Source organism: Syngnathus leptorhynchus, chromosome 4 (assembly GCF_054491065.1).
Source record: "Syngnathus leptorhynchus isolate UIUO chromosome 4, UIUO_Slep, whole genome shotgun sequence".
Taxonomy (NCBI): domain Eukaryota; kingdom Metazoa; phylum Chordata; class Actinopteri; order Syngnathiformes; family Syngnathidae; genus Syngnathus; species Syngnathus leptorhynchus.
The window spans coordinates 14,545,629-14,567,586 of NC_141198.1; the positions used below are offsets into that span (position 1 = coordinate 14,545,629).

General features: G+C 44.9%; 4 protein-coding genes across 10 annotated transcripts in view; 1 reads left to right on the forward strand and 3 right to left on the reverse strand.

Annotated features, from left to right (window-relative positions):
* Window positions 1–1,861, reverse strand: part of rasgef1ba (RasGEF domain family, member 1Ba) — a 17,400-nt gene extending 15,539 nt beyond the window's left edge. Inside the window, exons 1-3 of the mRNA XM_085910505.1 lie at window positions 1,424–1,861; window positions 1,177–1,263; window positions 715–944 (exon numbers count right to left, since the gene is read on the reverse strand). Of these exons, the coding sequence (XP_085766631.1) occupies window positions 715–944; window position 1,177 (231 nt within the window). The 5' untranslated portion in view covers window positions 1,178–1,263; window positions 1,424–1,861. The remainder of the gene's footprint in view (window positions 1–714; window positions 945–1,176; window positions 1,264–1,423) is intronic.
* tmem175 (transmembrane protein 175) overlaps window positions 1–5,863 on the forward strand; it is an 8,123-nt gene extending 2,260 nt beyond the window's left edge. The window contains exons 3-12 of one of the 2 annotated variants that reach the window (XM_085910509.1): window positions 1,517–1,744; window positions 2,102–2,140; window positions 2,208–2,302; window positions 2,410–2,461; window positions 2,559–2,594; window positions 2,674–2,757; window positions 2,828–2,992; window positions 3,202–3,280; window positions 3,346–3,481; window positions 3,957–5,863. In XM_085910509.1, the coding sequence (XP_085766635.1) occupies window positions 1,541–1,744; window positions 2,102–2,140; window positions 2,208–2,302; window positions 2,410–2,461; window positions 2,559–2,594; window positions 2,674–2,757; window positions 2,828–2,992; window positions 3,202–3,280; window positions 3,346–3,481; window positions 3,957–4,632 (1,566 nt within the window). In that variant the 5' untranslated portion in view covers window positions 1,517–1,540 and the 3' untranslated portion in view covers window positions 4,633–5,863. Of the gene's footprint in view, window positions 1–1,405; window positions 1,745–2,101; window positions 2,141–2,207; window positions 2,303–2,409; window positions 2,462–2,558; window positions 2,595–2,673; window positions 2,758–2,827; window positions 2,993–3,201; window positions 3,281–3,345; window positions 3,482–3,956 lie in introns of those variants that run through there. The other variant, XM_085910508.1, reaches the window with a different exon arrangement.
* On the reverse strand, window positions 5,421–16,118 carry cds1 (CDP-diacylglycerol synthase (phosphatidate cytidylyltransferase) 1). Its single transcript, XM_085910510.1, has 13 exons — window positions 15,682–16,118; window positions 13,647–13,810; window positions 12,843–12,939; window positions 12,481–12,578; window positions 12,042–12,181; window positions 10,550–10,608; window positions 10,241–10,323; window positions 9,760–9,847; window positions 9,389–9,457; window positions 8,978–9,133; window positions 8,627–8,746; window positions 8,428–8,531; window positions 5,421–8,294 (listed from the first exon to the last, which is right to left on the reverse strand). The coding sequence occupies exons 1-13, from the start codon at window positions 15,748–15,750 to the stop codon at window positions 8,171–8,173; spliced, it is 1,371 nt and encodes a 456-aa protein (XP_085766636.1). The 5' UTR covers window positions 15,751–16,118; the 3' UTR covers window positions 5,421–8,170.
* Window positions 16,119–17,405: 1,287 nt separating this feature from the next.
* Window positions 17,406–21,958, reverse strand: part of wdfy3 (WD repeat and FYVE domain containing 3) — a 32,415-nt gene continuing 27,862 nt past the window's right edge. For 4 of the 6 annotated variants that reach the window (XM_085908837.1, XM_085908832.1, XM_085908838.1 and 1 more), the window contains 10 exons: window positions 21,796–21,950; window positions 21,557–21,715; window positions 21,309–21,488; window positions 20,904–21,086; window positions 20,660–20,753; window positions 20,428–20,571; window positions 20,047–20,286; window positions 19,411–19,522; window positions 19,076–19,273; window positions 17,406–18,844 (listed from right to left, as the gene is read on the reverse strand). In XM_085908837.1, the coding sequence (XP_085764963.1) occupies window positions 18,724–18,844; window positions 19,076–19,273; window positions 19,411–19,522; window positions 20,047–20,286; window positions 20,428–20,571; window positions 20,660–20,753; window positions 20,904–21,086; window positions 21,309–21,488; window positions 21,557–21,715; window positions 21,796–21,950 (1,586 nt within the window). In that variant the 3' untranslated portion in view covers window positions 17,406–18,723. The remainder of the gene's footprint in view (window positions 18,845–19,075; window positions 19,274–19,410; window positions 19,523–20,046; window positions 20,287–20,427; window positions 20,572–20,659; window positions 20,754–20,903; window positions 21,087–21,308; window positions 21,489–21,556; window positions 21,716–21,795; window positions 21,951–21,958) is intronic. The other 2 variants (XM_085908834.1, XM_085908835.1) reach the window with 2 other exon arrangements.

Genomic DNA, 21,958 nt, shown 5'->3' on the forward strand with positions numbered 1-21,958 from the left:
CCATTTCTTGAAATAATGATGAACTGACAGGTTCCAGACGCAGCATTCGTACTACCTCTATGATTATTACCACATTGTTCATTTATGCTTTCATGCTTATCTTAAAATAGAGAAAATATCTGAGGGATGATTTTTTTTTATTTAACTGTTGTCTGACTGGCACACCGTCCTTCATTTTCTGTCATCCCGTGACACATTTCCCCCATCATTTCATAATCCACAAACACACATCCGACCCCCCCTCCCCCCACACACACAGCTGTAATCCAAAAACAGCACAGGCATAGCTGCTAATCCATCAGGCATTGCAATCTGCTCGATTTGGTGTGTGTATGTGTGTGTGTGTGTGTGTGCGTGTGTGTGTCATTATGCAATGCCCAGCCGTTCCAATTCCATGTAAAGGCAACAGTATAAACAAAAACAACCAAAAAGAGTGACATGTCACCTCTTACCATCTTTTCACTTAACAGTTCACTCCTCTGCCTTTTTTTGGGGCTTTTTCTTTGTTCCGTTTGACCTTTAACTGCCAGTTTCATTTTTGCCTCTTTAAAAATGGAGTCAAATGCAATTAATTTTTGCCTCTTTCAAATGCAAACCACAAAAACGCACGGGCATGAGTGAGGAGCTGTCAAGCAGCATCCCCTTTCCTCCTCCTGTTGCCAAGGCCACAACTTCAGCATCAACAACACAAATGAGCAGGTGAGGAGTCCTTACCTCCCGCATAGGAAGTGCACATCCCAGGACTTCGGTCAGGAACTTTGCCATTGCGGAGGAGAGCAAGACCAGCAAGAGTAATAATGCGATGATGATGGATGGATGAAGAGCATCTGTCAAATCCTCCGCTGTGGTTGTGGGCGGGGCCATGGGCGACACACCCAGGTGGCAGAGCTGTAAGATCCCGTCAAGCTTCCACACTCCAGGGGGCGCCACTCCGGCTTCATTCACTAGAATAGAAAAGTCCATTAACCCCCCCCCCCCCCCCCCAAAACCCCCAAAGAATTACAGGAAATACCAGTAAATGTTACGTTACTTGTATTTTGGTTATACGCTACGTACATTTTGACATTCAGACCTAAATAAATCGAATGGTTATTATTGTTTATAATTCCTCAGGTTATAAAATGTTTAAAAATATGTAAAGAATAAATACAATTATTTTCTTGCTGTACAACTCACTTTGTATACGTTTATATTCATTTCATGAAAAAAAAAAAAAAAGGCTGTACTCCACACATGACCACTAAGCTAGACTGGTGTTTCCCTCTAGAGGCAGAAAAGTGACACTACTTTACCCCATTAGCGCTTACCTTTAAAAATATGCATAAATAATTGACGGTGGTTCTTATTGTACTTTTAGTAGATCAAAACATTTTTTTATTCAATAACTGAGTCACTATAAATATTTGAATTAAATGAGTGAGACCTCGGGAGAAATCTCAATGACGTATCGCACTTCCGCATACGATTTCTCCGCCGCCTGGAGTCACCTGACTGTCAACGGTTTGTTTGCAAACAGAGCAGGGGCGCGACGAGCTCCGCGATGAGCCAACACGAAGGTGACGACCACGCGGCGGAAGAGGAGCAACACATCGGGGAGGACGCGGAGCGGCGCGCCTCTGCCGTGTCCACAGAGAGCCTTCTGGCCGCCTCGGGCGATGCCGAAGAGGCTCACGGCGGCACGCAGTCCTCACACCGGCTGCTGGCCTACAGCGACGCGCTCCTCTCAATCATCGCTACCGTCATGGTAAAACGGCGACCGGGGCCACAAGCCCGAAAGTCAGTCAGTCGCTGCCCAATGACTACAAAGTATGTATGTGCTGGTGACGTAAGAAAACGTTTTTAGAAGTAGGCGTGGCTATGGCGGAAGACTCAAACGCTTTCTTGCCGTTTTTGTCTGCTGTTATGAACAATATTATACAATAATGTATTTATTTATTTATTTTGAGGCCAATATGAGCAACATGAGAAGTTCATGTGGACACGTCATTTAATGGGGCGAATAAAAGCACTTTAGATCAAGTCTGCCTTCATTTCTTGCTTCCTTGACATCCAATATAAGCCAACAAACAAGAGCACCATTAACAAATGTGTGTGCACGCAGATTCTTCCTGTGGCCCACACCAAGATGCAGGGCGACGAGGTAACGCGTGATATCAGTGTTATCCAAGTACGGTAACGTGACCACGGTAACGTGATCTCCATTTTAGGAGCTGGATGAAAACCTTCAGCTTCTGCTAGGCAAGTTGGCCGTCTATCTGATGACCTTCCTCATTGTAACTGTGGCCTGGGCGGCGCACATCAGGTGTGGAGAAAAAAAAAAAAAAAAAAATGTTGTCATGGCAACAACAGATTCATTTCACAGGTCCCGAGTTGTAGTTCTTGTTTGACTTGTCCTTTTTTCTGCTGCAGGTTATTCCAAGTGATCGTGCGGATCGACGACACTCTGGCCTTGCTCAACCTTGTATGTAGACTGATGTGAACTTTGTGCCTGAAGTTCCTTTTACCGGCCCGATATGATATTGCTGTTCCTTCTGTGTCGTTCCTGTTTGGGGTTTCAGGCGTGCATGATGCTGATCACCCTGCTGCCGTACACAGTCAGTCTCATCGCCGCCATCTGTTGAGAAATGACATCGCCAATGACATCACCACAGAGGTTTTTTCTCGTGCTTGCAGTTTTCGCTGATGGCGACCTTTCCCTCGCACATTCTTGGAATTCTTCTTTTCTGCGGCTGCGTGATGGTCATCGGTCTCATTCAGGTCTGTCGTTGACATTAGCGCACGCATCTCCAAGCCTGACTTGTTATCGGCGGCGTTGTTTTTTGTGCAGTCGGTGATCGTCTTGTACGCCTTCGGTCGTCCGTTCCTGCTCCAGGATCAGATCCAAGCGTGTGAGGACCGCACTGTGTACAGACATCACATCCTTAAAGTCCTCCTGAGGGTTCCTGTCATGTGCCTCCTGGCTGCAGTTTGCTCCTTCTTCTGCTACCAACTGGTTGGTCCAGACTCCCTGACCTCATGTTGTTGTTCCAGATGTGGTGTTCCTGTTTCTGATGATAGCGTTGTTTCGGATGTTCCTGACTTGACAATTCCTGACGTGAGATCAATAGATCCTGATGGGATTCAGTTGTTTTCTCCGATTTGGGGTTATTCTTGCTATGTTCTTGTTCCTGATGAGTTGGTTTTCTTCTCCGTCTTTGTCAGTCTTACGTGTTGCTGGCTCTTGTCATCTTCCTTCCGTACATCTCCCAGGGCGTGCTGTGGTGTCGGGACAAACTCCTCGGTAGGTACCTTCTTGGTTTCTCTGAATTCAAATCCTTTTCAGAATAATCAAAGTGTGTTTTTGAGGTCCCGCGGAGGAGGATCCGGAGCAGGTGATGTTTTACAGCTTCCTGCCCAGCGAGCCGCTGAGTAAAGAGCGTGTGGAGGCCTTCAGTGACGGCGTCTACGCCATTGTGGCCACGCTGCTCATCCTAGACATTTGGTAGGTACTGCAAATCCGGGTCACGGCACCAATTGGTAAATTCTGAAAACGTGGGATTATGACGACATTTCAACATCACAATGATTCCTCTCCACAGCAACAACACACACACACACCTAGCACATTTTGACAATGGATTCATTGCTTTGAGACTTGAACCAATGCTTTGTAATTTCAGCCTGGCGAGAGTAAATCTCCTGAGATTTTGGTGGCGTGCTATGAAAGCAATCTTTGAATTGAGTCCAAATAGGACAGCAAACAACAATCAATGTTTTGATTTTCTGACATATGACCAAACGAGTAACTGAATCACCATCAATTTGTGTGTGAATTTTGTTTTTTGCCCTCACATGAAAAACATTTGTTTTTTCAATAAAGTGACAGAAATTTTATTTTAAATTTTATATCAAATTTATTTTTTTAAACCCAATTCATCCATTGACTCTTAAAATAATGGAAAAATGTTGTTTTGCAGCGAGGACAACGTCCCCGATCCGGCCATGGTGCGGCAGCGTTTCAATGGCAGCCTGGTGGCGGCGCTGCGCCCGTACGGGTCAGACTACCTGGCTTACCTGGGCTCTTTCGCCACCGTGGGCCTGCTCTGGTTCACGCACCACTCACTGTTCCTGCACGTGGCCCAGGCCACACGCCTGATGGGCCTCCTCAACACCATGTCCCTGGCCTTTGTCGGCGGCCTGCCGCTGGCCTTCCGGCTCACCCACGAGCTGCCTCACGCCGCCTCGCGTGACGAGCGGCGTGCCGTACAAGCCGCCTGCGTCCTGGTCTTTGGCGCCGGTGCATTCCAGCTGGCCACCTGGGTAGCGGCGCTGCAGGGCGGCGGGCAACGGACGCTGCGGCCAGCGGTGCGCTACGGCGGCCCCGAGCACGTCTTCATGCTGGCAAAGCTGACGCTGTACCCGGCCGTGGCCCTCGCTACTTTCCTGCTCACGTGCGGACTGAGTCGCTTCAGTACCACCATCTTCCACCTGATGGAGATTGCCACGCCACTCGCCTTCCTGCTGCTCAGGTTGACGGTGAGAGTCGCCCTGGCTCTGCTCAGACGCCTGTTTGGTCCGCAAAGGAGACAAACGCAAAACGGCGAGGAAAACATTTGCTCCAATGTTCCGTTCAACCCGCTGCTAATCGGGTGACGCGTCGAGCGCGCTTAATGCATGGAAAACGGCGATGCGCTGCACAGCTTTGCCGCACCACACTCATGTCGTCCATTTTAAGCAATCGGAACCTCAAAAATAGTGGCTTCAGCCAGGACAAAACGTAAGGGGCTGGAAAGGGAATTCCAGGTGTGACTATTTGTTTTAAGTTTATACAATACATATAACATCTAACCCCCATGGATTTGCAGATAATTTCCGATTTTGGGGGATTTTTTTGTTGTCAGTCCTACACGCTGCGTTCCCGTTCTGCATATTTGTGCTGTTGATGCGGATCTTCGCCGTTTTTATTCACACCTGAAGCGAACCGCACCAGAGTTCGTTTGAAAGCGAACCGAGACCACTTCAAAAAGTGTTTAATCCGCACCAGGATTCGTTTGCGTGTATTCACACCTGCACAAAAGGTCCGGATCAGCCTTCCAATCCAACCCTGGTCCGTTTAAAGTGGACCAAACGGTCAGGTCTGAATAATTAACACTACACTGATACTAATGCCATAAAAATGTCACTAAGCCATCCATTTAAATTGCACTTTTCAAGCATTGTTTTTGTTTTGCTGATTTACAAACGTCCACCAGTAGGAGTCAATGTCGTTTCAGTTAAAAGCACCACTGGTGAGTAAAAGATTTCAGAAAAGCGCGTGAAATTATTACTCAAGTCTGCGTTGTTGTTATGATCGAGTTGTGTGCTTGTTTTACAATGGGTTGCTTATTTCAATTCAGAGACATCTGGAATGTTCTTCAAGTGAATTTGGAGATTTTGTGGCATTGTTAAAGTATGGGAAAAAAAATTGTAGTTTTTATTTTATAGTCATTTTTTTTTGTGCAGAATAAAAATGTTACAATAAACAACAAAATATATATTTTTTTAAATAATTGACCCCATTTTCATTGCAAACCCTTCATCATTTTCATCTTCAACCATGATAATAAACATCATCAAGTATTCACAATGATAAATAAAAAGTAACACCATTGCTAAATGTTCCAGTTTTTTTTCCAAAAATTATTTTCTCTGATGGAAGAATTTACACAACCCAAAGAGGGGGTGGGATAGACAGAAAAAAAATTAAGTCATGTGGCACACTCATTGATGTCATGGCCAATCCTGATTGATTTTGAATGTGCGAGTCTGTCAAGGGGGCAATCAAAATGGACCTTTTCCCGTTTGCCTTCAAAGAACCTTTATAGAAAGGCTTCCCAAACTCGAAAAAAAAAAAACGATTGCAGAGCCGATTGTCAATTTTCTGTCAAGTTTTTTTGCGTGAGTTGTGACAATAAACACAAGACTAACTCGCTGTCTATTGGCTGACTGCTTATGTCACAGTGTCATGTACTTTATAAAACATACAGGAATGACAATTTAAAGAGTTAATTCGGTTTCGGTGCAATTCTTCGGATATTGCATATTATATGTGTCTTGGCCACCTGGCGGCAGAAGAGTACAAACATACCGATAGACGTGATAGTACCAACTCCTTTGTAAGCCACAGTAACGGTCGCCGTTCTTCACAGAGGATAAAGAATCAACGATTTGAGTATTTTGATATGATTTGTCTACATGTGTTTGCTCCATCCATTTGTGTTCAAGTATCTGTTGCTTAAAGGGCTATCAAACGGATGCTATTTGGTAGCCCGGTTTTGTTTATCTGTTTGTTTGTCGATAACAACCAGTGCTGAGCACATTAAGTGAACAAAGCCGTGGTGAGATGCATCAGTTGATTGGCGACAAGTCGGGAGTCTCGTTTCTTTACTGTCACACCTCGTTGTTTTGGACCTAATATTTCAAAGACTAATTTGAGTCTCATTTCTTTACGGTCACAAAAACCTTTTGTTTTGGGCTTAATATTCCGGTCCGTAAAGCAATGCTCTGTATCCTTTATATAAATGTCAACATATTCAAAATCAACTCAGTGGGCAGCTGTGACAGGAAGTGATGTGTCACAATAAAAGCTCCTCATCTGGTCCCAGTAGCACTTTTTAAAATAAATGTCCCGGAAGGGGAGGACTCAGTCCACCCGGGGAAAAAAAGCAGCACGGAGTTAAGAGAGGAAAATAACGAAACAAAACAACAACAGAAAACAAAACGCTTTGGTAAACCTCTTCTCCCTGCCCCCAAGAATCGCACCAACATTTGGGGAAAATTTGCATAAAATATCATCTGCAAAGCTTACTGTGTTAAACATCGTCTTCATTGCAAACTACATTCAAAAACATCATTAAAATATTTAATTTCACGCAATAAAAGCCTTTAAAAAAGTGGGGCTCAGTGCGGCTCTCAACGTTTGCAGGTAGGGACATTTTAGTGCTTCTTCAGTAGTACAATGCTAACTGGTTAGCCGTTTAGAGGTTAGCAGCCAGGCTAGCCTTTAACTGAACAAACTAGCGGCCAAGAAAATGTTAACTTCCTTAACATCTAAAAGAAAACAACAAAAAAAAGCACCTTTTAGTTTAGCAAGTTCATGACACTGTCATTACCTGTGGAGCAGTACTACAAGCCACAAGCCTTGTTCAGTGGTTAGCAAGAGCGTTGTTAACAAAGGTAACATGAACGACGGCTTCCAATTTGAATAAATAGTCTAATTTGAGTTTTCTCTCATTATGTCTGCTAGTAGTTAGCAAATTTTTGCTGTTCAGTGTGGCTGCCCTTGTTAGCATTAGGAATATTTTAGTGCTTCTTCAACCTCAGTAGTAGTAGTGGAATAATGCGAACTGGGGAGTTTAGCGGTTAGCAGCTGAACTATGCTTACACCACACACACATGCTCAAATATTATTAGCTGAATGAGCTAGCGCTACACACTAGTGACTGCCAAGAGAATGCAAACTTCTTAGCATAAGAAACTTGACATTATTGTATCTATCATGAATTGAATGCTCTCCCTCACTTTACTCATGAATAAAACAACTTTTTTGCTATGAAACTATCTATGTATATACTTTTAGCATCTGTGCTACTTCCCCCCCTATGCAGAGCATGCTGGTTATTATTGCATCTAAAGTTACATCTTAATTTTATGTAAGTTGATGCTGTCGTCTAACTACTCGAGAAATATAAAAAGATTTCTTTTCATGATCTAAATATTCAAATCTACGAAATGTGTCTGTCCATGCTCGTTAGCTACAAAGATTTGTTTGATTTGTATTTTTTCATTTTGCTGATATTATTGATAGGTATATATTAGCTCAACATTTCTTTATGTACGTTAGCATCTAGCATTACGTTTGGTGACTTGACAAGCGTGGGGCTAAAGTGGACAGTCGCCGGTTAGCACATGTGCTAGGCCGCTAACCGACGACTCATTATTGGCGCGTCAGTGCAACGTGGGCTTTGACCACTTTCTGGTCAAATATGGTGGTCGGATGCAATGCTCCCAAACCGATGATTCTTTTGTAACTTAAAGCTAGTGCAGGTTTCAAGTCGGATAAAGAATTGTCAGGATACGACACGCTTCATGTGTTGTTTGTGTACATACAGTAGTTGCGCCATCACGCACACGGTTGCCAGTCGAGCCGCCTTCATGCCGCGGGGGGCAGCAACCCTCGGTCCTTCAGGTGCGAGGTCAGCGTGTTGAAGATGCTAAGTTGCTGTTCCGGCTGAAGCATGAGCAGCTGCTGCAGGACTTTGCTGGGATTGGGACCCCTGTGACAAAAAACAAAACACAGTAAAATAGAACTCGAGCCAAAATGGCAAACTCGTCGCATCTTTTAAGAGCATTGCTTCTTGAGACTTTTGTGTGGCTCTTCTCATGTGGGGCTGAATTCCCAATTCCCACCTGATGAAGCTGGCTATGTAGACGTGGGTGAAGGTAGCCATCAGGTACTGACAGTCGAAACGATCCATGATCCCTCCGTGTCCCGGGATGGTGCTGGCAAAATCCTAGAAGAGAAGCGTGGCGATGACGCTCAGCACGACTCCGCTCGTGTCTCGGCGACAACGCAACATTGAGAGACAGAGAGAGTAGGCCCATTCACTTTGATCTTGAAGGCTCGCTTGAAGCCACTGGCGAAAAATCCGCCGAAAGGGCCGATGAGCGACGCAAATGACGACAAGAAAATGCTGTGGATCTGGAACGGGTACAGCGTCACGGTTTCCTGGGAAAGGAACACAAAAAAATGTTTGCTATCGTTCGTAATGTCTTAAACTGCGTGGCGACAGAATGCTGGCTAGCAATTAAACATGTCGATGCGATGGGTTAGGACAGCTGCTTCCAAAATGTTGCCGAGCCCATCACTTGAATTTCTCTGACGTTATCAAATGAAAAGGATCCTACCATAATTGCGTTCAAATGTACCAAGCGTATTTCAGGAGTGCGAGGAGCTCACCCACGGCAGCACACTGCGGACCAGCGCCGGCAGGTTGTACCGCCGCAGCACAAACAAGTCGGACGGCTCGCATTCCACCGTGAACAAGCTGCCACTCTCGCTACTCAGGCCCACCGGACACACAAAGTACTGGAACTGGGACAGCAGCGACGACAACTGCAACACACAAAAAGCACAATTGGACTCGCGGCCACTTTCAGTTGCTTGCAGCGCGTGTCGACGTGCATCTTTGATGACGTGGCTGGAGTTGGCACATTTGTGCATTTAGTCACGTCCACGTGTTGCGGCCAAAATGCGCAAGCTCTTCGTGTAGATGTGAACATCCGGTTGTGCGTTTATATCAGTTGTGTGCCCGCCATGTCGGGAGGTAGAAGTTGTGTCGAAACGGTGTGGCTGCATATGTGCACTCACAATGAATCCAAAGATCACGGTGAAGAAGTAACCGCCGATGAAGCCCTCCCACGTCTTCTTGGGCGAGAGCTGTGCACACACACGCATACGCACACAAAGACACGCACGCTGAATGACGGTGGTTGTTGTTGTTGTTGAACATGTCCCGCGTGTGACCATTGTAACACTGCGCTTCTTTCTTTATGGGTCTTGCCCTTAAGCTTCCTTTTCACGTCGATTACTTAATTAACATTTGAGAAACTCGATTCATCCATATCAATAGTTGTTTCCCGTGGATAACTTCCTTCGTAGTACTTGCAATTGCTTCGCGAGGCAGGCTTGATGGCGCCGCCTGCTGCGTTGGGCAGCTCGCAAACACGTTTTCGTGTCACCTTGATGAGCGGCGTGCGTCCAAAGAAGAAGCCAAACAGGTAGGCGCCGATGTCATTGCAGATCACAATGGAGATGGGCACGATGAACCTAAAAACACAATTTGGTAAGAGAAGTCAGTCGAAAGACTCAATACCGTTTGGGGAAAATGCCAGCCTGCAGATTTGTGTGACACCACGGCGGTTTGTACAAGAGTGTCAAAATGAATAGACAACAAATCAATTATCAAAGGAATCGCTTTGTATTAGTTATTCATTTAGAGCACTTTTTTAGCTCTGCAAATCTCATTTCAGGCTCACAGAAGTCATGATTTCTCTCGGGTAAGTAGTTGTGTAGAGTTCATGCTCAATCCTGTCAGAGCCTTTCTCGGTTTTAAGTGCTTCTGCCACCATCGTGACCGGCAACAACCAAGCCCTTCTATGGGGGGGGGGACCTCGCTAGTTTGCAGAAGGTCTGTCACTACAACAATTCTGTGGGGCTTACCAGATCATTCCTTCAAACAGGTTCTGAATGACTAGGTGCGACTGAGTCACCACAATCAACAGCGTCACATGGGTCCACGCAAACTGGAATGGCAAACACACACACACACACACACAAAGTGTCACAGCATTGGAATGCGCCAACGCAGCTTTCAGTCCAATATTTGCTTGACAGATGAGCAAAAGCACATCATTTAAAAGCATGATGATGTGCAGGTTAATCATCAATTATATTCCGGGGAGCATTCTTCTTTCAATTAGTCATCTCTTCCAAAATAAGTTTGATTAGCGTTGCTGTTTGTATACACACCATGTAAAACTGCAGGCGGTAATGTTTCTTCACTAAACTCAGCACAAACATGCAGAAACCTAAAAAAAAAGAAAAGAAAAAAAATGTGCCATCAGCATCAAAGATGACATTACGTGTGTCTAGGATGACATAGACGACATGATTAATATGACAGATGTATGTTTCTTTCTCTGGGAGCCTGTTCAACACCGCACCGTGTCTGCAATTTGGGAGGATGAAACATACTTTTTTTCCACGGAGAGCATTAGCTTTAGCCGGCAAGCGTGACCATAGCGAACCGCACCGCTAGCATTAGCCAATTTGCTAAAGTGCATCTGTTATTACATACAGTTAGCTACACGTCTGTTTTACATACACCGCCAGCGTGAGTTACAGCAGTTTTAGCACGAGCGCAGCGCACCTTTAGCATTTTTACTGCACAAAACGTGACATCGCTGACATTTCCATGTATTTAGAGAAGATGCACACACACGGTTGGCATTCGCTTCAGCCAGCTATCTTGACCACAGTGCAGCACACTTGCGTTACATTAGCAATAACCAGATAGACAGAGCATTTATCGATTTGACAAACACGTTTGCTTGAGACAGCTACAGTGACCACGGCGTAACACCATTCACATTATCTTTAGCCAGCTAGCTTGATCACAGCACATATCTATTTCAGATCAAGTTTAGTTTACCCAGCTAGCAGGCCTTTAGCATACCTTTATTTGCAAAACACTGGTTAGCTTCAGCTAGCTAGTGTGGAAAATAGGTTTCAAAGTCCCTGTTAGCTAGACAATCAATGATGCTCACATTTCATTAATTAAAGTGCACAAGCATACATTTACATACACACAATCATTGATTAAACTGCACAAGTATATATTCTATTATACAACTTGGACACAGGTCATTCGTAATGGTTGATACGAGGCGGAGGGTAATTGAGGTGCCCTCGACGCCATACGATAACATTTTCCAACACTAGCCCCGTAACTTCATTTTACACATTTGTTGAGTGCAGATAAGGATTTTGAAGTACGAAACGTGAACATTGTGTCTTAAACTGATCAGATCAGAAAGATTTGAGTAGAATGCGGGCAAGTGTGTGCAACCTGGCAAGTCAGACCGATGCTACAGCGAGTCGCATCGATACCCATTTCCGAGGTGGGGCAAATCTGAGCAGACCGACAGCTGGAAGGAAGCAATCAGCAAAGAGCGGATGCGATGCCGATGAAGAAATCCACATCTTTCTAAATGCCTCCAGCGCCGTCGGCTGTTGGGCTTATAATGACTCGGTGTGCTTCGAGTCATCCCAAACGGAGTTCAATGCCGAATTAAACGAATGAATCTCTCGCGCGTCATTTTGTAACGACACGGACAAAGGAGACGTCACAGCGAGTAAACGAATTTGATGTGTCGGCTCATATCGTGCCGAGCAGAGGCACAGCATTGGCTCTGCTTTGCCAGGCTCGTGTGTGCGAGGGTTCAAGCAACGCTTTGTTTACCTGCCAGGTACAAGGCAAAGGAGATAAACCTATGGTAACGAGACAGGAACTGCAGGGGCTCCTCTCTCTGCACCAGCGCGCCAAAGTAGTCGGCCAGCGTCTCGCCATAGAAGAAGTAGTTGACGCACACCAGGAAGTACCTCAATACAGCAAAACATACGCATTTAGAATCTTCCCTTAACACACACATACTTAGGCTGTGATTTATTTGTTAGTTCATCACAAAACACACGCACACGATGTGGTTGCTCAACATTGAAATCTGTTCGCTATCATTGACTTCCAACACGGCAGTGTTCTTTGAACCACACATTCTCCTGTCTGCGTGTGTGTGTGTGTGTGTGTGTGTGTGTGTGTGTGTGTGTGTGTGTGTGTGTGTGTGTGTGTGTGTGTGTGTGTGTGTGTGTGTGTGTGACTGCACGCGTCTTCCTCTCCTCACCAGCTGAGTGTCCTGAACCAGGGCAGGTCGTACGAACGATAGACCTTGTAGCCGATTGTAATGATTTCCTGGAAACACTTGATTTGCACCGTCATCACCTATGAGCACACATTAACATCGTTAAGCCCGCCCAAAGGAGATTCAGTCGTTCAAGCAAGCCCAAAAGTGGCCAGAACAATACATCTTAAGAACGCTCAAAAGCTCTCTAATTCTTCATTTGTTGGCTACCCTAAAATTTCTACCAGGCTTTTAAAAATGTGTGTTTGATCCCCTAAAAGGGATCTCCACTTTGGTCAGTGCTAAGTCGGGGCTGAAAAAAAAGAAAAAGCAATTGCAGCATAATAAAAACAAAGGGTGCGTACAATCAAGATGAGAGCAATCGGTCCCAGGTAGATGATGAGGAAGAAGAATGAAATCATGGCGAAAGACAAAACTCCGCGGATCCAGTAGTTCTTCCATCTGTCAACGGCACAGAAACAATAGGAACATTCACTCGGTTACATCGTGTTTCAAACATGTATGACATAAGCCGCAACACCGGCTCTTCCATTTGCCTCCGGAGAAAATCATTTCTGGAATGTTTTGGGCTTTGTTAGTGTGCAACACAAAATCGAAAGAAAGAAAACCTGTCCGTCTAGTAGCTTAGCAACGACTAATTAGCATAACACTAAGAGCTAATAACAATTAAACACACACACACACACACACACACACACACACACACACACACACACACACACACACACACACACACACACACACACACACACACACACACACACACACACACACACACACACACACACACACACACACACACACACACACACACACACACACACACACACACACACACACACACACACACACACACACACACACACACACACACACACACACACACACACACACACACAAATGCTTGTAGTGAAAGAAAGCAAAAAGGCGCAAAGGTGTCATGTCTATGGCAGGCCACTAGGGGGGCGATGTCACATGTTTTCAGCTATTTGAATTTTCAGATTGAAAAAAAAAAATACAGATTTTTCACATCTTCTACAAAAAGCCTGCCGTGATCTCAATCAGGGCAAAAGTGCCACACCGAGTGTTTGTGCATTTGCGACGCGACCCCGCATGTCCGGTTTGGATACGAAGATGCCACGTCGTACCTCGGCGCCAGTCCCTCCAGAGCCTTGTTGAGACACTGTGGCGTGTTGTCTGTGTCCGCCGTGGACGCAGGCACATCCACGGCGTCCGCTTTGGTGTTTACGTCACACTCGCCCTCCATGTCGCCCTGCATGCCCACCAGTCTGTCATCCTCGCCTTCGGCCTCCTTCACACGCACCAGAAACAAAAGGTTTGAGGGATTGACATTGACAAACATGTGACTGAAAGAAACATTAACCAGCAGTGATGGGAACGCCATGTTGATTCGAGATCCGGTTTGAGCCAGTTCTGCTTGGTGTGCTGGAACGCTTCATCGCAACTTCAGCGACGCTTCTTACACGAAGCCACGGCTAATGTGAAAGCCGTATAGACGTTCGTTTATATGTTAGTTTTGGACGATCAACAAATAGCAATACCGCTTGTCGGTGACGTCGAGGATACCGGCCATATGCGGGTCTTGGTCCAAAAGTCTCCTGGCCTTTCTGGCCACTCGGGAACTAGCGGGTGAAGGCTAGGCGCTAAATTAGAAGCAAGTATGTAAAAAGGTGGTGATTTTTTTTTCTCCCACAATGTTGGAATGGACATGAAAGAAGGTCAAAGTGACGATTGGCCATTTCTCACGTGTGCATGATGTCAACTTGTGAATTTCTCTGAGCGTGACGATTTCCACAAAAAGTGTGATTATCCTATACCCGATGTCTCTGCCACCGCTCTTGTTTATTCCTTCCTTCCTTCCTTCCTTCCTTCCTTCCTTCCTTCCTTCCTTCCTTCCTTCCTTCCTTCGTTTGTAGATTGGTGTCCTTTCAGTCCCAAATCAAGAGCGCGAAGAATCGATGTTGTTGCCATGCTCACATGATGCGTTGGCGGTTCAACGCCAACGGCAATCGTATGACTAAAAGCGCTCTGCCTCAAACGGCGTGGCAAACATTTACCGAGGTGCAATTGTGATCACTTCCGGCAAATCTGCCACGCGTGTTCCCTGTGACATCATCGTGGAACCGACACGGTCACACGCACAAGTAGTCTGCCAGGCCTCACTTGTTTGTACAGAAGAACAGAAATCTTCCTCAAGCATATTTCTAACTTGTGCGACCGGTTCGAAGGTCAATAAGTCAATCTGGTGCCGCTGCCACCACACCCTCCTAAGCGGGGTAAAAGGTCAAAACCGTATAACGTCCCTCCAACTCTTGAACTTGTTTTGCCTGATATTTATGACTCACCAATACTGGTTTTATTTATAATTACAAAGGCGGTTGAACTGACAAGAGACCAGGACAGAATAGAGATTTATTCATAGGGAACAGTTTTCCCATCAACTGCTCAAAACGGCAAACGTCACAACATCCCACCCGAGTCCACAAATTACATACCGATTATTACGATGCCGTGCCCAATCCAACGTGTGAACAAATTTTGACTCGTTCCTCCACAGCACTAGTAATTACAAATGGCAGCCTGGATATGAATAAATATTCAAAATATGATCTTTTTTCTTTTAGAAAAATTATGATTAAGTTCAAATTTGGGGAGGGAAGTGATTAAAGTTGTATTTTGTAAGAGTTGTGACTACCTAAATTAAAAAAGCTTTTTGTTAATCTAGCTTCTTCCTCTTGCGGTTCGCGAATATCGTGCAGCTCTATGCACAACTGCGGTTGTCGTCGTTTTTAAAAAAATAAGGTTGAGTTGAACCTTGTTTTGCCATAAATCAACCATTTAACTTTGCATGAGTGTTTCTTATTTCAACATAACACCCGAGGAGGTGGTTTTGAAATTTCGTGACATTAAATGGTGTGACATGTGGCAGTTTGAGGAAGCGAGCAGGATGTGTTGTAAACATGAAATCAAAGCAAGGGAGACTATTCTTAGAAGAGTGGACGGATTAGCTATTTAGCTCGCTAACAAGCTAACAGGCTAATAATTAGCCTCCCGTCCCTCCTCACTTTGACAACTACGACCAACTTGTCCAGCCGACGGGAAGCTCTTTTATCTCATTAGTTTGCTTTTTTTTTTTTTTTTTTTAATGATAATTACTTTCACCTTATCGCTCAGGTTGTCGGTGCTGTCCGGGTCCTCGCCGCCGCCCCCTCGTCGCCGCAGCTCGGTCATGTCGACTCCGCCGCCCGCCGCTGCCGGGAGCTTCGAATAAGCCGCCCCCCGAGGAGAGGTGAGCCCGGGAGTGGAGGCTCGCAAGGAAGGTCACCCACTCTCACGCTCGCTCGTCGGTTCTTCCTGGACGATTTGTTGTGAGGTTAAGGACCACAGGGAGCAAGCTTCGCTAGTGAACGGACAGGTGAGCCGCTTCAAATATCCCAAAAGCTTCTTTGACGTCTCCACGCAGACTGGGCTCGGACTGCGTGTTTGTGTTTATCACCCGCAGTCCACCGTCAATGTGACTTACTGTGGGGAAACCACGTCCTTTCCACGAACCCTTTCAAAGTAAGCGAAGCTGGGATAACAAAGCTTTAAGGGACGATTTATTTTGGTTGGGTGAAACAATTTGTACTTCCGGTATGGTGCTCCAAGCGTTTGCTGCAGTTAATTCTGACTGCAGATGATGTGTGCGCATGAGCGAGACGCTTTCTGACGTCACTAGGCAACCAAAGCAAAACCCTTCATGAACGGAAATATTTGACTTACTGATCATTTGCCTTGTTGAAACATAGGACTTTCCCCATCAAAATGATGGTTTGATTGCGAAATATTTTTTTATGAAAAATATAGTGCTTAAACTTGATGACAAAGACGCATGGCAAAATCAAGCTTTACTCTAATAAAATTACAAAAATCAATGTAGACAATTTTTTTGAATTGCTGCCCGAAGAAAGCCGGGATGGACCTCGTGAGAAGCGGTTAAGAAAATGGATGGATGGAATTAGTGCCTTCATTGGCACAAATTTCAGACCATAGTATTGCATTTTCATAAACATTTTACTTTTTTTTTAATCAAAGAAATTAGATATTTCTCTTTTAAATGTGACCTTGGGAAATTTCTTTTGTTTCCTGAAAAATAAGTTTTCCTTGAAACGTTTTCCCATTTGAAAATAAAATGTGACTTTTTGGAAAATATTTTTTTTTAAATATGGATGGATGAGTTGGAAAATAATCACTTTTTTTTCTTAAAAATATTGCTTTGTTCTTCTTTGAAAAATGCCAGTTTCTTAGAAACTCACTTTTGCTTGGATAATGTAAATGAGCGAGGCAATTAGTGGTAAACACCAATTATTTATTGAAAGGCTAAAGAATAAGTATCAGCTCTATTGCATTATTGTAACATCTTGTTTCCATGACGATGACAAGAGTGTAATTAGTTGTTCTTTTCTCATTTTTACACGTTTGTGGTGTTAACAAACACAAGAAGCAGAAGCAAGAAGAAACAGAAACATTCATGTAGCACAGATTGCACAGCAGATATTCGCAAAGTGTTCATATGGCAGACCCCACCACAAGCCGCACGCGACGTTTTTTTTTTTTTTTTTTGTCCAAGCGGGCGAGCGGTCGTGTACTTGTGAGTGTCACGTGTCGGGCCCAGCCCATAAAAGTGTCTTTTCCTTGCAAAACGCGACACAAACACAAAAAGACAAGTCTTGTTGTGGTACTGACACATCGAGTCAATCCGCTTTGCTCATGCAACAATCTTTTTGTGTGTATGTATGTGTGTGTGTGTGTGTGTGTGTGTGTGTGTGTGTGTGTGTGTGTATGTGTGTATATATATATATATATATATATATATATATATATATATATATATATATATATATATATATATATATATATATATATATATATATATATATATATATATATATATATATATATATATAAAACATGTAAAAGCAGCTGTTGTGCATAAATACTTTGTACACGTGAAATGTCTTTAGGGACCGCGCAAAAATGTAAAAACTAAAAAGTCAAACTCCCCAAATTCCTCTTTTGTACATTGCGGATTGACAAGGACACCAAACGCTATGACTTGATAAACAATGGCCGCTACCACCATGAGTGTCGTGAACCTGGCTATAACCATTTCGTCTTTTCGTGGCCGCCAATTAATTAAAAAAAAAAAAAAAAATCCAGAAAAAAAATATTAAAAGAATTGGGTGTGATTTTTTTTCCAGGAGAATATTTGAATATGCATTTGTTAAAAAAAGTTGAGAAATTATTTAACTGATGTTTTCCTTAAAAATGGTAACGCAAGACTAAAAATAAAAAATCAGAATGGCATGGTGAAATTAAAGTCACATTTTCAACAAAAGTAGAAGCTCAATTTTCTAAAAAATTGTTACCAAAAAAAATCTGAATATTAAGAGAGGCCATTTTATTTCCCAAGCAAAAAGATTGATTAAAGTCCTTTTTTTCCAGAAAAGTTGTAAGAATAAAAATTAGGAACAATCAGAGTTTCTTTTTCCGAAGTCAAAATTTTGTTTTAAATAAAAAAAAAAAAAAATCCTCCAAAATTGCATTTTAATTTTCACTAATTTCAAGCTTTTTTTTTCCCCATGCACATTTCTGATGTATTGTTATTGCCACTCGCAGTTGGCTGCAACCAGGTTCAAAACATGGAAAAAAACAAAACAAACACACACCCAATTAACGATGTGTTTAAATGTTGTTTACATTCCTGCTGTTTGCAACCAAAGCAGCCATGTTTGTTTTTGCCATAATACGTCATGACATGATGATGATGATGATCATGCTTGTGGGCAACAAATGATACCTTTCTATTAAAAACAACATACACACAGAGAAGTAAATCCCTTTTGGTAGAAAATCCTGTACACCAACTCAAGATTGACCAGACATTATTCATATGAAAGTTATTTCAAGATATAAGATGTGATATTCCAACATGTTCATCCAGTCTCTTCAGAAAGCAGCAACTAAAAAAAAAAAAAAAAAAACTGGACAATTTTTGCAGAACGAGTGACATTATTCTTCATGAGTGACATTCACATCTCTTTGACGTCCACCTGCTAGCTGCTATCTTACATTTGTTGCGGGTGTTCAAAAGGCCGCGATTACATGTATATGTACACTATTAACACCTTACGTATGACGAAGACAAAGATGGCGGCGGTGCGCTCAGTTCTTGTGCTCGTCGTTGGTGGCGCGCTCGTGCTGCAGGTTGCAGTAGCAGTTGTGGCACACGCGCACCGGCGACGAGATCTTCAGCCGCTTGATCTCCGACTGGAAGCGGCTGCACCTGCAACGCACACAAAGGCTTGTACTCGGTTTGGGCGCTCTCGAATGTTTTAGAAAATCACTTTTGACAAGGGGTGCGCAACGTTCTGGAATAAACAAAAGAAATAAAAGAACAACAAAATCAAGTGTGTGTGTGTGTGTGAGGGAGAAGAGATATGCCGAGTCATGAGAAAAAAAAAAAAATCTATCATTTGGGTGATTTTGCACCCACCCACGCTCATGTTGAACTTACTTTTGACAAAAGAGCTGTCCGCAATTACGGCAGTGGTGACGCCTCTCGGTGAGGGAGAATCGCACGGCGCACCCCGAGCAGCTGTCCACCACCTCGTCCTTCACCCAGTGGTCGGCGGCTGATCGCCCCGGCTGGTCGCTCACCGACCAGCTGAAGACCCGACCGCGCCCGTCGCCCACCAGGATCTTACTGTGGTCCCTGGCAAGTAAGCAAAAATTTCTTCCATTCCAATTTGCGCACTAATGAAAGCAACACGAGCTCCTGAACCTGAAGCTGATATCGAGACTATGCGATCAGGGGCTCGGCGGAACCGGCACGACAAAACGGCGTCTCACTTGGATATGGCGAGCGCGCTGATCTCGGCGGGGTGCGCGTTGTCCTTGCGGTCGAACGCCGTGTGCATGGTGAGTTTGCTGCGGAAGACCAGCTGTCGCTCCCACCTGTAGCCTGTCGACACATGGTAGCAAGCTAGCGGTTAGCGGGCGCACCGCCCCCCCCACAACTGGTTTTACTTTTATTCCATTTGCGTATCGATTTAGGCAGTGCATCAACTGTGACTGAAGAGGATGCATTGATTCAAAATAAAAAGTTAACATTTAGGTAGGTAGCATTTTAATCTTTGAAGAGTGCAAAAATGTTTCAAGTATTTGGTTAGCAGGCAATGCTAGGTGGCCGCGTCAACAAACGTTTGGGAAATGTTTTTGTATGAGAATAAATCTACAGAGTTTCCAAAAATGTTTGCAAATGCTGCTCTTATGACATTACAAATGAGTGCTATCCAAAATCAAAAATCTGTTTTGATTCTTCTGTTGTGTGGGAAGAAAGCGGGTGTGGTCACTCAGTTGTCGTGTTGAAGGGGGTGCGCGGTCTATTATTGCTTTGCTGTTAACGATTGGGGAAAAGAGGCCTGGTAATTCGTGTTAGCGATTTATTTAGTGACGCGCAGTCGAGGAGTCGATAACGATACCAACCTGCCCTGAGCTGGTTGAAGGCGCGCGCCTCGGCGGAGGGCAGGTGCGCCGGCTGAGTGTTGGCACTGTTGAGACCATGGGGGTGCACATGATGAGGGTGCGCGCCCTTGTGTTGGCCCTCCGAGTAGTTGACAAACACAAAGCCGTCCTTTTCATCGATGCTCAAGCTGTCAGACCAACGGCGAGAGTCGTCCGAGCCGCTGTCCATCGACCATGACGCGCCGCCTCTGGCAGATGGGCCTGCAGAAAAAAAAAAAAATTGCTGTTGAGTTCATGCTTTATTTTCAGGAACTCCCAAACTATAGTACGCGGGGGTGTCTATAACTATAAACTACGTTTGAAAATGAATATTAGTTTTGATGAGCTTTTGCGGGCTGTTACCTCTGGGTCTGTGTACGGTGCTTCCCGGTTGGCTCCCCGGCTGACTAGACGGGTTGCATGCTGCTTTGTTTTCCTGACTAAGACCACTTCCTGCTCCTTTTGCCTCTTCTCCGTCTGAGTCGCTGCTGTCCTCGTCGCCGCCTTCTGGAGGACCGTAGGGAAAAATGCGTGACACTCCCTGACAATCTAAAAACGGGGTTTTGATTTTTTATTTTTTTTGTCATTGACTAACCGACTTTGTCGTCCCCGCAGCAGTCGGTAACATCGGGCTCGACGGGTATGGGAGCGGGGGTCTCTGGGACCTGGAGGAACTCCATCCTCCAGAACTACGACAACAACGGAGCATTCAAGTTGACAAAGGATCCAAACATCAGATACGGTAAGTAGGTATGATCAGTAAGGTAAGAGGAATTCCACATTGGTATCTGGTTCTAGCTGGTGTTTTTTTTATTTGTTATGTTTTTGTTTTCTTTTACCCTGACGACGCCGTCCGAGTGTCCTGTGACGATGACGTTGTGTGTGTCCCACTCGTTCATCTCTGATACGCAGCAGCACGTGATGCTCTGGCTGCGTCCCGTGAAGGTGTTGGCGCTGGCGATGGGGCTGCCGTTGATGCTCCACACATGGATGTACGTGCCCGCGCATGACACAATGTCACCCTGCACATGCATAAACAAGCTAGCGTTAGCAAGTTAGCAACTTGTGATACATGTGATCTGAGCAGTGAACGTGCCATCTGCATTTGCTATAGTGGGAGTTTTGGGATGTTAGCATTTGCCACAGTAGCGGTTTTGCGATGTTAGCATTTACACATTTTTACTAAAGCGGCTGTTTGATTTCAGCCCCTTGACAAAATTCAGCAAACTTGTATTTCTTCGTACCGTGAGTTCGTTGATGCAGAGCGCGGAGACGGGGGCGCGGTGTCCTCGTAGTTGCGTGACAAAGGAAAGCTTGTTGAGGTCCCATACGATGCAGGTTCTGTCCCGAGAGCCGCTCACCACGATGTGGTAAGCGGACGAGGCTGTCAGACACGTGACGGCGTCCGTGTGACCCAGCAATGCCTGCGAATGGAGGGGGGAGGGGGGGAGTAAAATGGTGGCTCTCACAGCATGAGAATGTCAACTTTTACCTGCTTGAGCGTGAGCGTCTTGGCTCGCTCTTTGGATGTGCCAGTCTCCCAAACGCAGATGGCTGTGCTGGTGCCGCCCGTGATCACCAGCTTGGGGTTGGGGCAGATGGCGCACAAGATCTGACCCCACTCGGACAAACACTCATACACCACTAAAGCCTAAAAAAAAAACATACACACAGGCCGCAAATGTAAATGTTCAAAACTGTTTCAAGTATAAGAACAAACTCTGAACTGACCTTATCTGACTCGTAGTTGGCCAGGCGGCAGCTGAGGTCGGCGTAGCCCCACGCAAAAGTCTTGTTCCACGTAGGCGGAGTCAGCACTTTGTTCTGCTCCACGGCCAGGATGCCTTTGTCGGTGCACACTATCTGACCAACAGGCTCCTTCAGCTCTGGAATA

Bases quoted from the DNA above. Each gene is read 5' to 3' on its own strand.
- cds1 (XM_085910510.1), bottom strand. From the start codon at position 15,750: ATGACCGAGCTGCGGCGACGAGGGGGCGGCGGCGAGGACCCGGACAGC. The intron at 13,811-15,681 runs GTGAAAGTAATT...GTGCGTGTGAAG, and splicing joins CCGACAACCTGAGCGATAAG to GAGGCCGAAGGCGAGGATGA. The intron at 10,324-10,549 runs GTGTGTATACAA...TTGCCATTCCAG, and splicing joins ACCGCCTGCAGTTTTACATG to TTTGCGTGGACCCATGTGAC.